At 45.0% G+C, this 13,635-nt stretch overlaps 1 protein-coding gene across 2 annotated transcripts in view; it reads left to right on the top strand.

Moving 5' to 3' along the window:
- The window catches only part of Tgm3 (transglutaminase 3), a 44,128-nt gene extending 39,835 nt beyond the window's left edge, over positions 1-4,293 (top strand). For both annotated transcript variants that reach the window (XM_063248795.1, XM_063248794.1), the window contains exons 12-13: positions 3,155-3,288; positions 3,704-4,293. In XM_063248795.1, the coding sequence (XP_063104865.1) occupies positions 3,155-3,288; positions 3,704-3,851 (282 nt within the window). In that variant the 3' untranslated portion in view covers positions 3,852-4,293. The remainder of the gene's footprint in view (positions 1-3,154; positions 3,289-3,703) is intronic.
- The last annotated feature ends 9,342 nt before the right edge of the window (positions 4,294-13,635 follow it).

Genomic DNA, 13,635 nt, shown 5'->3' with positions numbered 1-13,635 from the left:
CCCAGCTGTACGCTTTCTAAATCACCTGCAACCTCACAAAGTGTCAGGTCTAAGGATTTCTCTCCCAGACTCCCACCCAGGTAGGGAGGGGCTTATAGGCCTGCAGGAAGCCCCAAGTGCCACTCTGACTCTTCCTCAGCACCAAGCAGGAGCACCCATGTGACCTCAAGCGCATCCTTCACCCTCCAGCCTCTGGGCCCTATCCACCAGCCCAAGGCCACGCAGTGCAATCCTGAGGGGAGAAGGGCTGGACAAGAGCAGGCAGGGGGTGGGCAGAAAAGATGGTCTCCCCTTCCCAAAAGGCCCATGGGCCAGGCCTTCCCTATCTGCCATGTCTACCACCTGGCCCTACTGGCCGTTCCTGTCCAGTCACACTGCTGGCTTTCTATGTGCACCCCTGCTAGAGGATCAGAGTGAGTGCTACACTGTAGCTGCCAGGGTTCTGATTCAGTGGCCAAGGGGACCCAGGGTGCCCATTCTGGCATGGTGTCCTGTTCTCCCCTATAGTTGGCTTGTACTGATTGGTCTGGACTATGCTTCGGGATGGGATGGACCTACCCAGGGCCTGGAGAGCCAGTGTGGGGACGGCAGAGAGGGACAGTCACTCTGATCCTGGGCAGTACAGCCAAATGGACCTAAGCTGGATCTGCACCCCAGTATTTATCAGCGCTGTAACTGAGCAAGCTTTTCAACTGTCAGCTGCTCCAACTGCCATGGAATAATAAGGCGCTTCCCTTGCAGGGTGTTGCGTTTCCTGACACCCCAGGCAGGCCTGGCCCAATTAAACATCCTGAAAACTTTCTGTCCTCTTCCTTCATGGCATTTTCCCAGCCGAAAAATGATTTGAATATGTGCAAGGCTTTGGTCCCTACCTGGCTGCACACATCAGGAGGGCAGCTGCTGCCCGTGTTATGGGCTCATCACTGTCTCCCCTGCACTGTACCTTAGCAGGCAGCCACGGTGCACCACGGGTCATGACTGCCCCAGAGCCATTGGCTCTCTCAGAGGAGATTTATCATTGTCATGCCTCCGTGTCCCTTCATGGTCCACCATCTTCCACTTCACATGGCCTTGCCAGGGGCAGTCCCCATTCCTGAGGATGCAATGGGCAGCTGAGTGTCCATTCCAACACCTGAATCTAGAAAATGACGCTGGGGAGTGACCAGTTCAGCTATGAAAATATTTGCTTTACGCATGACCAGCATTTAAATGTAGTTAATTTTTCCCCTGTTGTATTTCCTTATCTAATAATCTCAAACTTTTGTATCCTATTATCTTTTATTCAACACTTTTCCCACATCTCTTGGATTTCCCTACCAAGCCTACTTAATCCCTAAATATATCATAATACTTTTAGAAAGGAAATTAGAACACACACAGAGGAGAAAGGAGCTATTTGGAAATTTCTTGTTTAACCTTTATTCAATGCATCTGGTCTCCCATCTTTTGGGCACATTCTACATTTCTACTTAAACCTCTGAAGAACTGAGACATTCTTGTCTTGATTGAATGAATAAAGCTCGCTCAAAGCAGAGCACAGATTTTTAAACTCATGAAGGGGATCCAGATGAGTAGAAAACAAAAATTTTGTAAAATCCTGTCATGTCATCTGGCACTCACCAACTGACAGATAGCATTAAGAATCTTAGACCATGGAACCAGAAGTAAAACCTGAACAGTGTTTTGAAGGGTGATGTCCTTCAAATCCATGACCTGTGATTCTCATCCTCCCTTTTGGGTACATTTATGGATTCAGGTCAATAAAAGAGGGCAGTAAGCAGCAATAAAGAAGAGAAACACATGCGTGGAACCAAATACCAACACAAAAAACATAGCACTGTTTACATAGCTTTATTATATCCCAATGGCATAACATTGTTGTTTGCTGTACAAATTACATTATGCACTTAAGTGAGTTCCATGGGAGAGATTATAGTACATATCATGGTCTCTAAAATGCTTCAGTAATTCACAAATTATTGGTGGGTACTGCAGGGCCTTTTAAAAACAGTAAAGATTTTGAAACCTGCTGGGTCCTGCTGTTTCCCGGTGTGTGAATTTCCCAAGTTACTAAATCAGTCTGAACTTTAGCCTTGTCACTGTAAAGCAATTCTTGTGGGGACCAATGACAAGAAAAACAAAAACCAAACTAACAAAAATCAGCACTGCCTCCCCACCCTATGATCTTCAAAAGTAGAAAAGAAATCCACCAGCCACACAATTTCTATTTCTGCTTCCTCAAAACTCTTTTCTTCCCTATCCATGACCTCATTTGGTCCCTTGGAGGAGAAGGGGGATAATTATCAGTTTTCATGACTTGTGTCATCTCAGAGTCATGAATGGTTTTTCCAGAAACACAACAGCTCTAGTCTTTTGTGGTGAATAAATCATTTTGCTTCCTTCTCTGACCACAAGCCCTGGCTTCACCTTCTCTGACCCCTGCATAGTCTGTCTCAGAGGCCCACAGACCAGAACACGACACACAAGGAGACTGCTGTGGTTTAGAAGCTTAGCAGGAAATCAATAGACTGGGGTGTTATCAAAAAAGTAGTCTGCATGGGAGTGGGAGGACCCAACACCTGGGACCAAAAATAGAAGGGGCTGTGAGCCAGCTCAGTGGTCACCATCTTCAGTGCCTATGGGGCCTCTCAGCAAGGGAGGCTCAGGAGTTAAAGGAAAAAACAGGAAGAATGAGCAAGGGATTCAAGCAAATTAATGTTGTTTAAGTTGGCATGAAAAACCCTCTTACCCACTGAGGACCAGTAGTAGGACTGGGATGTCCTAGAAAACAGGGCTTGCTCTTCCTGGATGAACTTCACCAGGGGCTCGTGACCTTGGCAGGGACATCCCTGCTCTGCCAGCCTCTGTAAGGAGCCCTTTCACGCTCTTAGCCTAGGCTTCCTGTCCATAGCATGGGAACAATGGTTATGTCTTAGAACCCCCTTACGGATGGTGGGAGGCCACCTGACACTTAGGAGAACTACATAGAGGACTCTCCCTTCTTGAGTCCTCAGTGACATCTTCCCTATCACCATGCCATGGGCCTGGCCATGGTCCACGGCCAGAGTCATGGATGGTTTTTCCAGAAACCAGTGGCAACAGGTCCAAGCAACCAGTACCCTGACTTTGCAATCTCTTGCTCTCTGCTCTGCAGGTGCTGGACCGTGCCCAAGTGCGGAAGCCCGTGAATGTGCAGATGCTCTTTTCCAACCCCCTGGATGAGCCTGTGAAGGACTGCGTGCTGATGGTGGAGGGCAGCGGCCTGCTTCGGGGCAACCTCAAGATTGAGTGAGTCCCCAACCTGGGTATCCGATAAGAAATGGCAGGAGGGGGACACAAGGGCCTGTCTGGGGGTCCTCAGCAGGACAGAGTTTCCACTGGTCTTGGGGTCTTCACTCTTTTGGGGATCTTGGAACTCAAGAATATGCATTACATTTGGTTTGGGAGTTCACTAAACTTGAACTCCTGGACAGCCCTGGTCTCTAGAACTAAGAGCTGACCCCTCAGGGCTTAGCATGTATGGGAGACCATAATACAGCCTCCTTGCTGAAGGGTCATGGGCCCGGAGGGACCAGGTGACACAGGGAGTTGAAGAAGTGGTCATTATGCTAACTGCCCACCAGAGCAGGAGTAGGGCTACAGAGGGCAGTGCAGCTGAGGCTCCATGTATCTCACCAACCTGACCAGTGCTCTTCTTCCTCAGGGTACCAGCCCTGCGCCCCAAGGAGCGGTCCCGGATCCGTTTTGAAATCCTGCCCACCCGGAGTGGCACTAAGCAGCTGGTTGCTGACTTTTCCTGCAACAAGTTCCCAGCAATCAAGGCCATGCTGTCCATCGATGTGAACGAGTGAAGGGCCCCAATGGCCCCCCCATACAAACTTGGGTACCACAGAGCAGGAAGGGTGTACCAGTGGAGTAAAACCTCTGCCCAAGCTGCCCAACCTGGGAAGCTCAAGGCTGTCAGACATGGACCTCCAGCACACACCCCCACCTCCTCCCATCCCTGCCCACCCCCAGTCTGGGGCCTGCAACTTGATCATTTTTGCATGTTCCCTGGCCACCTGCTCTGTGAGCCCCACTGCCCCACTCATCCCTTGAACCCATCAAAGCTTCAGGATGGAGCGTCACCTGACCCAAGGACTCTCCAGATGGATGTGGAGGAGAAACTGGTTTAGATTGTTTGCTGGTTCCCAGCCTACAGCTGGAACATTCCTGCTCCTCCCTCAGATCATGTGAAGGGCAGAGAATGGTTAACCATTATACTCAAATAAATGTTAAATAAGTGTGATCACACAGTGCTACTCTTCCAGACTAATGTCTTACTTATGATGGTGGAGAAGAGGGGCCGAGGTTGTACTCCTGGAGAAGGGATGACCTTGGGAAGGCTTTGTCACCTGTGTTCCAGTGTCCGTAGAGAGTAGACATTGTTCTGCATGCCATCAAATGCAAAAAATAAGGACACCTTACAAGTCAATTTATGGAAAATTTGCTAATACAATGTCCAAAAGTAAACAAGGTTGCATGGGGGAAGTGCACCATGATAGGATCCAAGTACACTCAGCTGGTTGGACTGCTGGTTTCAAGGACTTTCAAAAGAGTGAAAGTGTGTGTTGGAGTGAGACTTCTAAGTGTTTACCTGAACTCTTTGACAGAGCAGATAGTTGGTGGTGCCCCAAACCTCAGCCAACACTGGGCTTTCTCCAGCTCGATTAGTCCAATTTCCATTGCCCATAGAGCTGGCTGCATCCTTTTCTATCAAGGAAGAGAATAATTGATCAAGAGACCTGTGGCTTCAGCCATAAGTAGCCTTCCTTGACTAGACTGCTCTTTTTGTGATACAGGATTTAACACTCTGGTAAAGACACTACAACTGGTGCAAACTTGCACTTAGATGGCTCCAAACATCCAGGGAACACAGTATCTCATGCTAAATAAAGCTGAAATGGCTGAATTATTGTTGGTGATGGTAGAAGAAGGAACTGAAAGGTTTAAGGAAGGGAACATCCAAGACTATAAATCTTACACACTCACACCATGCCCACCAAGAGGATTATTTCCCATTGGAGGCTCCAGAAGCCACATCACGACTCATCAAGGTCAAGAATAAGCCCAAAACAGAGGCATCAATATCCCTAAAAAAGTGGCTTCCTCTACATTTGAAACAAAGTAATAACAACATTGTAGAAATAATGAATATGAAAATCTAGTGCAGCAACCAGGAAGGAAAAAATTGAAATATACTGGCATAAATTTCTTATATAACACATGAAGTGACAAAATACTATCTGAAAATACTATGAGAAGTTAGAGGTAAAACTATGAAGCTAAAGCAATCACACAGGCATACACATACCCTGTCCTGTCTCCTGCAGATATACCCATCCCTCGTCCTCGTTACTGAAAGCCTATGCATCCCATCCTCTCTTCTAAAATCTAGTTATAATTAACAAATCAAGATAAGAGATAATATGTAATAATAAAGATACTCATTAGAAGAAAATGAGGCAGAAAAAGAGAAAAGGCAAAGAATGGATAAAAGGTAAAAAGTAAGTATAACGTGGCAGATTTAATCCCACAGATTAGCCAGGCATAACAACACATGCCTATGATTCTAGCACTTGGGATGTTGAAACAAGTTTGAGGCCAGCCTGAGCTATGTAGCAAGTTTGAGGCAACTATGGTGCTATGGCTTGTGTCTAGATGTCCCCTTCAAAGCCCCATAGGTGAGGCTTTTCAGAGGTGGCTAGATCTAGAGTATGTGATGCCAGGATTAAGGGTATGTGATTTCTTAAATTAGTTCACTCATTGATTGGGGATCGTCCTGGGCACAATAGCCTAGATAGAATGTAAAAGGGACCAGAAGAAGCTGTCACTACCCCTTGTCACTTTTGCCTTTGGCTTGCAATGAACTGTTTCTCCTCTGGGATGCCCCCCTGCCATGCCACCCTGCTTTGGCATCAGGCAACTATGAACTGAAACCTCTACAATGAATCAAAATGAACCTTTATTCCTTTAACTTCAGGTGCAGGAATTTTGTCTCAGCAACAAGTAACTAAGATATCTGGGCCACATAAGAAAATGCTGCCTCTAAGTTAATAAATTAGTAATAAACTCAGCATATCAATAGTCACACATTATATGTAAATGACTTAAACACTACAGTTAAAAGGCTACTATTTTTACATTGAAATTTAAAAGCAAGATCTAATAATATTCTGCCACAAAAAATGCACTTCAAATATGAAGTTAAATGGGTTAAATGTAAAAGGATGGAAATTTATATAAAGCATTCAAATAGTAGGCAAAGGTTCAGTGAATATAAAAAGTCAAACAAAATAGATAAAAATGATTACCAGAGAAAAAGAATAATATTTTCTAAGGACAAAGGTCTAATCCATCGAGAAGTATAAAAATTACAATTTCAGTATTCTTTGATCACAATGAAATTAAATTAGAAGACAATAACATCAGTGTATCTGGAAAGTGCCCAAATATTTGGAAACCAGAAAAAAAGCCTTCTGAATGACGCATGGACCAAAAACAAAATTGAAATTTAAATGCTGTATCAGTCAGAGTTTACTAGAGAAACAGATGTAACACAAGATATACAAATACGTAAGAAATAACAAGATTGGCTTACAATGGGTGTCTGCACACTGGAGGCTGAAGGGTCCAGCCCAAAGGCTGGAGCTTACTGCAGTGTCCACTGCAAATCCTTATTAGGAGGCTGAAGAGTCTACGACAAAGGCTAAGGAGTCCCAGGCAGAAGCCGAATGGTCTGGGCCAGAAGCCGGGAGAGGACTCTAAGGTGAAGGTGAAGACCGGAGCTCCTCTGAAGAAGCAGCAGTCTTCCCTCCTCATTTGCCTCGGTTGTGTGCAGGCTGCTCCCCTGGGGTGCGTGCAGCACTCACGCCATCTGCCTGCCCTCCTCTTGCACAGGGGAGGATGTTACAACTAAGGCCCCTGGGCCCCTGCTGAGTCACTTCAACTCCTGACCTTCCCGCATTGACACAGTGAACAGTATCCTAGAATGGTATCACCTGGTCCTCTATACCACAGGTCAGACCTACTGAATCCCTTAGTTAAGCTTCTAGACTTCTCAAGTTGAGGCAATGTAAAAACCAGAACAAATGCTTTGGAAGGTATTTTAACCTAAAACACAAAACATCAAAATGGGAAGGTTGTAGCTACTACTGCTTTAGTAACTCAAAGGGAATTCATAGCACTAAATCCCATAGCACTAGATGGCCCTCAGTTCACAATGGTTCAACTTTTGATTTTCATGGTTTATCATGGTATGAAAACTAAAGATACTCAGTAGAAGCCATACTTCTTGTGTGGACTTTCAATCTTTGCCTGGGAGTGTGATATGCTGTACAATACTTTTTCAGAGCCCTGAGCTACAATAAACTCAGCTATGTCATTCACATGAGCACTGTGGTCAACAAAAACTGCTCTATTATTGCTGGGCAACAATAGTATACTAACAGCATTAAATATTCAGTACATGAACTATATTAAATGCATTTTTAATTTACATTTTTTCAACCTGGGATAGGTTTATCAAGGACACAACCACATCCTGAGTTAGGAGAATGTGTATTAGAAACATTAGAAACAAGAAGTAAGTGAACTCAGCTTCCTCCTTAGGGAGTCAGAGAAGAGGAGGGTAGAATTGAACCCAAAATAGGCAGAGGGAAATAAACAACAGAGAGCACAAATCAATAAAATGGAAAATAGAATATAAAATAGTAAATTGGTGAAACTAAACATGTTCCAATGCAATAGCATTGATAAATCTTTAACCAGACCGATCAGAGAAAAAAGATATAAATTACTAACATCTCAGGAATAAGAACCCCCTAAAGTTATTTGAAGGATAATAAAGTAATACTGTGAACAATATTATGCAAATGAAGTTGCATAAAGCAGAGGAAGTAGGCAAATTCCTTAGAAGACACAAATATCAAAATTCACTCAAGAAGAAATTTATATGCAGGCTACCCCTACAGCTACTAATAAAATTGAATTTGGAATAAAGACAAGCTGGACCTAACCCAGACGGCCAGCCACAGAAATGGTTGTTTTATCACTACATTTTCATGTGGCTTGTTATGCTACAAAGAATATTATAAACTACTATTATTTGCCACCTCCATGAAAACAGCTCAAATATCCCTTCTGTGGGAAACTTTTCCAACAGCCCTCTGCCTGGCTGCATCCCAAACACACGTGATCCCTCCTCTCTACACTTCCCCTCACTGTACACTGCCTTTTTAGACCATTTCACCTTTCATCAGGCCTCCATCTATTCTCTCCTCTCCTAGACTATGTGCATGTCCTGAGCAAGACTCCTTTCCTTCTGTACCTATGTTCCCTCCACATTTGCATAGTGTCTGGTGTAGATTAAGCACCCACATTCATGTGAGAGTCAAAGATGTAAATGAGACTGTAGATGAATGAACAAATGACGGAAGTGGAAGACTGGAGTGACTAAAAATTGTCATATTTAACATTCACCAAAAGTGTACACTCTGCTAGTCATGTTCTAAATATTTTATAGTATTTGTTTAATCCAATGATCTTTTCAGGAAAGCACTAACACTTTTCCCATTTTACAAAAGAAGGAGCTGAAACTTAGTTACTGAGGTCACAGGTTACTGGGGTTAACATAAGTCAGAGCTGGGATTCATATTCAGATGGATTGGCGCTAGTGCATAATCTATATGTCGTGTAGTACTACCCACGCAAATGTGAAAAAGGTCCCCAGTGATAAATGCCATCAAAAGTTTCCAAAAAGATAGAGAAGTAAAAGATGCAAACACTCAAGTAACTGTGTCTCTGCTGTGGCACCTAGCTCTGTGGAGGTATTCCTGGATCCCTCCTGCCAGCTTCCTTTCCTGCAACTGCTTGGACATTGGCTCTCTCATTCCTCTCTGAGGAAGCATCACTGGCAGTGGCCCCAGAAGGCCCTCTTCCCAGGGTCAGTTTTTTTGCTCTTCCACTTCTAGCTCTAGATCAGTCACCCTCCCAACCTTGATCACAGTTGCTTTGGGATAAGAGTCTCAGGCAACTGAATCGAACCTGGATCCTGCCCAGTGTCAGAATCTCCTCTGCTGTTATGTCATTTTTCCTCATAGATCCTTTAACAGATGAACATTGCTATATCTGGTACTAAGGGAAACAGGATTAGAGTAAATTCTCTGTATGTCCTACTCCATACTAGCCATCCTTTGCCTCTATTAGCACTCCCAGTACTTTTATTGCAATCATTTGTCTGTCGATGGTTGCCAGCCTACAGGGTGGAGACATAAATAAATGTACATTAAAATGATTTAATTAAGGGGCTGGGGATTTAGCTCAGCGGCATAAGCGCCTGCCTTGCAAGCAGGCAGTTGTGAGTTCGATCCCTGGTACCGATAAAAACAAAAAAACAAACAAACAAAAATGATTTAATTATATCATTATAACACATGTCAATTAGCTTTTATTTAATGAAATACCTGAGATAATAAACTCATAAAAATAGGCTGACAATTTAGAAGTTTAGGTCCATTATGAGTTGGCCCCATTGCTTTTGAGCATGTGGGAAGGCAACTCATCACGGTAGGAGAATGAGATGGAGGAAAATTACCATCTCATGGCCAGAATACAAAAATGGGAACTAGGAAAGAGGCCAGGGTCACACTACTGCCTTCAGGGGTACATCTCCCAAAGACCTAAATATCTCCCACTGGGCACCACTTCTTAAAGTTTGGACCAACTCCTGGGAATGCTATAAGTTGAAATCTAAACCTTTAACACATGAACCTTTGAGAGAAATTTAAGACCAAATTATAGCAGTGAAATACTTTAGTGATATTACATATGTTCAATGCATTGCCTCTCCATAAGGCACAAATTGTGCTATGCAAAACTGCAATGAAACTGGAGAGTTAACACAGAAATTCTGTTAACTCCGCACACTCTTTGGGTGATGTTTCTCTGATTTTCACGAATAGACCTGCATCTTTAACATACCTAAGAAGACAAGCCTAAGAAGGGGATTCAATCTGGAACAAAATAAAATACTACTTAGTTCTTAAACTAATATTACTCTTATTTTACTGTTTATTTTACTTTTAATTACTCAAAATCTAAGTATTCTCTGTAGTAAGCTTTCTCTCTAATAAAATAAAAAGATTTGAATATATGCAGACATATTAAAATATTTTCACAACATAAAAATTCATCAAATACATAAGCTTATAAGCAAGTTTAAAAATAGATGTCTCTCCTTTCCAAGGGTCTTCTGTGAGAGACCACACCTATAGCCAATTTTGGAGCATGCTCCTCCCCATATTTCCAACCTCTTAGGGATGTGAATGGCACACCTCGACTGGTTCACAGGAGAATTGCAGGCATTTATAAAGTTAACCAGATGGCCAGCGCTTTAGCCTTTGGCCCAGTTATAAAATCCCATGAGGGTTCACAGAAAGATCTCAACATTTTTTTTTGACAGTGGCAGTCAAATTCACTTTATCCTGCAACATATGATCTCCTAAAGTCATCAGGCCATTAAATTCCACGGCCAACATTTCACTGAATCACAAATGATTAATAGGTCCTACTGTGATCAGTTGTGGAGACTCAGCAGCAATGATTTGTTTTCTCTGGCTGCTTGCAGTTCGTGGGAGAAGATAGACAATACAGTGAATAATCAGATAAATACAAAATACAAAGCCAGGTAATGATTAGTGTGCTGATGATTGACAGAGCGAAGATGTGTATAGAGAGGATCTGGGCAGGGCAGCCCCTCTGCCGGGTGATATTTGAGTGTAGACCCAACAGGAACTATGAAGGGGCCACATGTGACTCTAAAGAAGTGAGTTCCAGGTACAGGGCAATGCTCTGAGGTGGCACTAACTTAGTGTGTATGTGGAACAGAAAGGAAGTGACGGTCCTGGAGAGGCAAAGGGGGATGAGGACACAGAGGTGGTGGGAAGGACATTATAGATGGCTGTGAGGACTTTGACTTCTATTCCAAATAAGGTAGAGAACCCAGAAGTTTTGAGTAGAGAAATGTCTGCTGCAGGGAATCCATGGATAAGGTGACTGTCACCATCCAGGATGCATGGTGGCGGCACGGCCTATGAATGGACTGAGAAGTGAAGCCCATGAGACATGCTGAGGGATTGTGTGTGGGAGGAGAAGGAAAAGGCATGCAGCTGGTGCCATCTTCTAGCCTGAGCAGCTCAGCGATTCCAAGCCTCCAGGAGAGCTGCTCTGTTCTGTGGGAGGCTCCTTTCTTTCCGCCTTCCATCGGACTCTTCTGTGTCTGCCTTCCCCATGGCTGTGCTAAGACCCTGATTTACACCCAGAGAGCCAAAGGTGCACCTTCTTTGCTCTCAGAGCTCCACACTGGTCTTACGAGGAGGAGGAGTCTCCAGAGGAAAAGACTTAAAGTCCTGACCGGAGCCGCGGGAGACAGGAGACCAAACTCGAGCAGGATCAGCTCTCAAACTTTATTACGTACAGCGAACCGGACCTGACAAGGTCCGCCACCCTCAGTGTTGCTTCCTCTTCCGCCGTTGGGGGCAGGAACAACCTCTTATAAGGGGAAGCAGTATCCAATCACAGAGAAGCGCGCCTAACAAGCTGATAGGCTAGCGTCACGGGTAACTGGGCAGATATGACAATTTGGCGGGCTTGTTCAGGCCGGGAAGAACCCGGAAGCAGGAAATGGGCGCCATTCATAGGCGGCTTCCCACATCTCCCCCTTTTTTATTTATTAAAATAGGATGGTTTGTGGGTCCCTCCAAGGTGTCTATGACGTTGTTGCTGTTAGACACCTAGGAGTGGGCCTACCTTGTAGGCCGAGGCATGAGAGAATGTAGAGGTCTATACCCTGCTGTGCATCACCTTGTTTTGTGCATATCCTTGCGCCAGGACCATGCTCAAGGTGAGTGGTTCATTTTTTCGCAGGGCCAGGCTTTTGTGAACCGAACCTGGATGCATATAGACATTCATTCCTGCCTTCCCCCCAACCTTTGAGGCGGATGGCACTGCAGTACCCTTGGTCTCGCATCTCAATGCCAATAATTTGACTCCAGAAGGGACCCCTGGCCTTATAGGCCATGTATATCTGAGTGGAGCCTGTCTTAGGTTGACCGGGAGGGCTTTTCCCGTCTTACCCGTCATTGGCTTGCCCACTCAGCTCTTATAGCTGATGTTCTGCAATGTGAAGGAGATATGCGGCGGCCTGCTGGCCTGATGGGCCACCTGCTGCCATTTGCATGGCTGCCATAGCTGTGATCTTAACCTGCTGCTGAGTTTGTATGAGGCGATCTAACAAGCATTTAATAACCACAAGCCCTACTAGGAAGGTCACGGCAATCAGGATCCAAGTAGTCAGGTTGGGCCAGGAGAACCAGGAGGTGACGCGTTCCCACAAACTGGCTATTTTTAACAGTGTTGGTCAAATTTGTGCGAACAGGGGTGATTAATAGGAACCCACAGAATAGAAAAAGCTCCAAACCAGACATTTTAGTTTGTAGATGGTCTCGGGCGCTGAGCGTCGATCCCAGAAGGGTCGAGTTGACTTGTGTCCGCGGGCTTATCCTCCTGTGCTTTATCAGGAACTGGTGGGGAGTTTACTGCTCGCGTCAATCTTTCCGGGACCCACAGCGGTTCGCAGCCTGGTTCCTGTGGGAAGACACAAACCGCACCTCGGGTCCAGCTAATCACTGGATCCGGGCCCATCCATTGTCCTGTAAGGACATCTTTCCATCTCACCAGCCCTTTGTCGGCCGGGGACGGGTTATTGTGCTCCATGGCAGGGGAATGATTATTGTGATTAAGATTTAAAAAATTTATGGTAAAGAGTGCCAATGATATTCTTCCTTTGGGCGTTAGGCCATGGCCTATTCCCTCCTTTTGTTTTTGTAAGACATCCTTGAGTGTCCGATGGGATCGCTCAATGATGCCTTGTCCTTGGGGGTTGTAAGGAATGCCATGTTTAAGAGTGACTTCCATTTGTTGACAAAATGTCATAAAAATTTTGCTGGTATAGGCAGGACCATTGTCTGTTTTTAGTATATTGGGCTTTCCCCAAGCAGCCCAGGCTGCCAGGCAATGATTAATAACGTGGGTGGCCCTTTCTCCGGGTTCTGCCGAGGCAAACATAACCTGGGAGGCGGTATCTACCGAAACATGAACATATTTAAGTTTTCCGAATTCTGGGATGTGTGTAACATCCATTTGCCAAATATGATTTGGGCGAAGTCCTCTTGGGTTAATGCCAATAGATTGTTGGGGTGAAGAGATCACACAAGCTGGGCAATACCGTACAATCTCTCGTGCTTGTGCTCTCGTGATGTTGAAGCGCGCCATGAGGGTGCGGGCATTAACATGGAACTGAGAGTGGAATTTTTGGGCTGCTTCCAGAGGGTTGGGAAAGGTGAAGACCCATATCGGGCGCGTGGCCGAGTCTGCCAAGGCATTGCCCTCCGCCAAGGGCCCAGGTAAATTAGTATGGGCTCTGATATGTGAGATGAACACTTTTGAGGTTCTATTCCATAGCTGATGTTGAATACCTAGGAATATGGAGGCTACCGTTGAAGAGGGTTTAATGGGACCCGCCGTCTCCAGAACTTG

The sequence above is a fragment of the Cavia porcellus genome, unplaced genomic scaffold, assembly GCF_034190915.1.
Source record: "Cavia porcellus strain 051 isolate PalLab524CR breed Dunkin Hartley unplaced genomic scaffold, mCavPor4.1 scaffold_5, whole genome shotgun sequence".
In the NCBI taxonomy this organism is placed as follows: Eukaryota; Metazoa; Chordata; class Mammalia; order Rodentia; family Caviidae; genus Cavia; species Cavia porcellus.
This window is presented reverse-complemented; position numbering and strand designations above follow the sequence as displayed.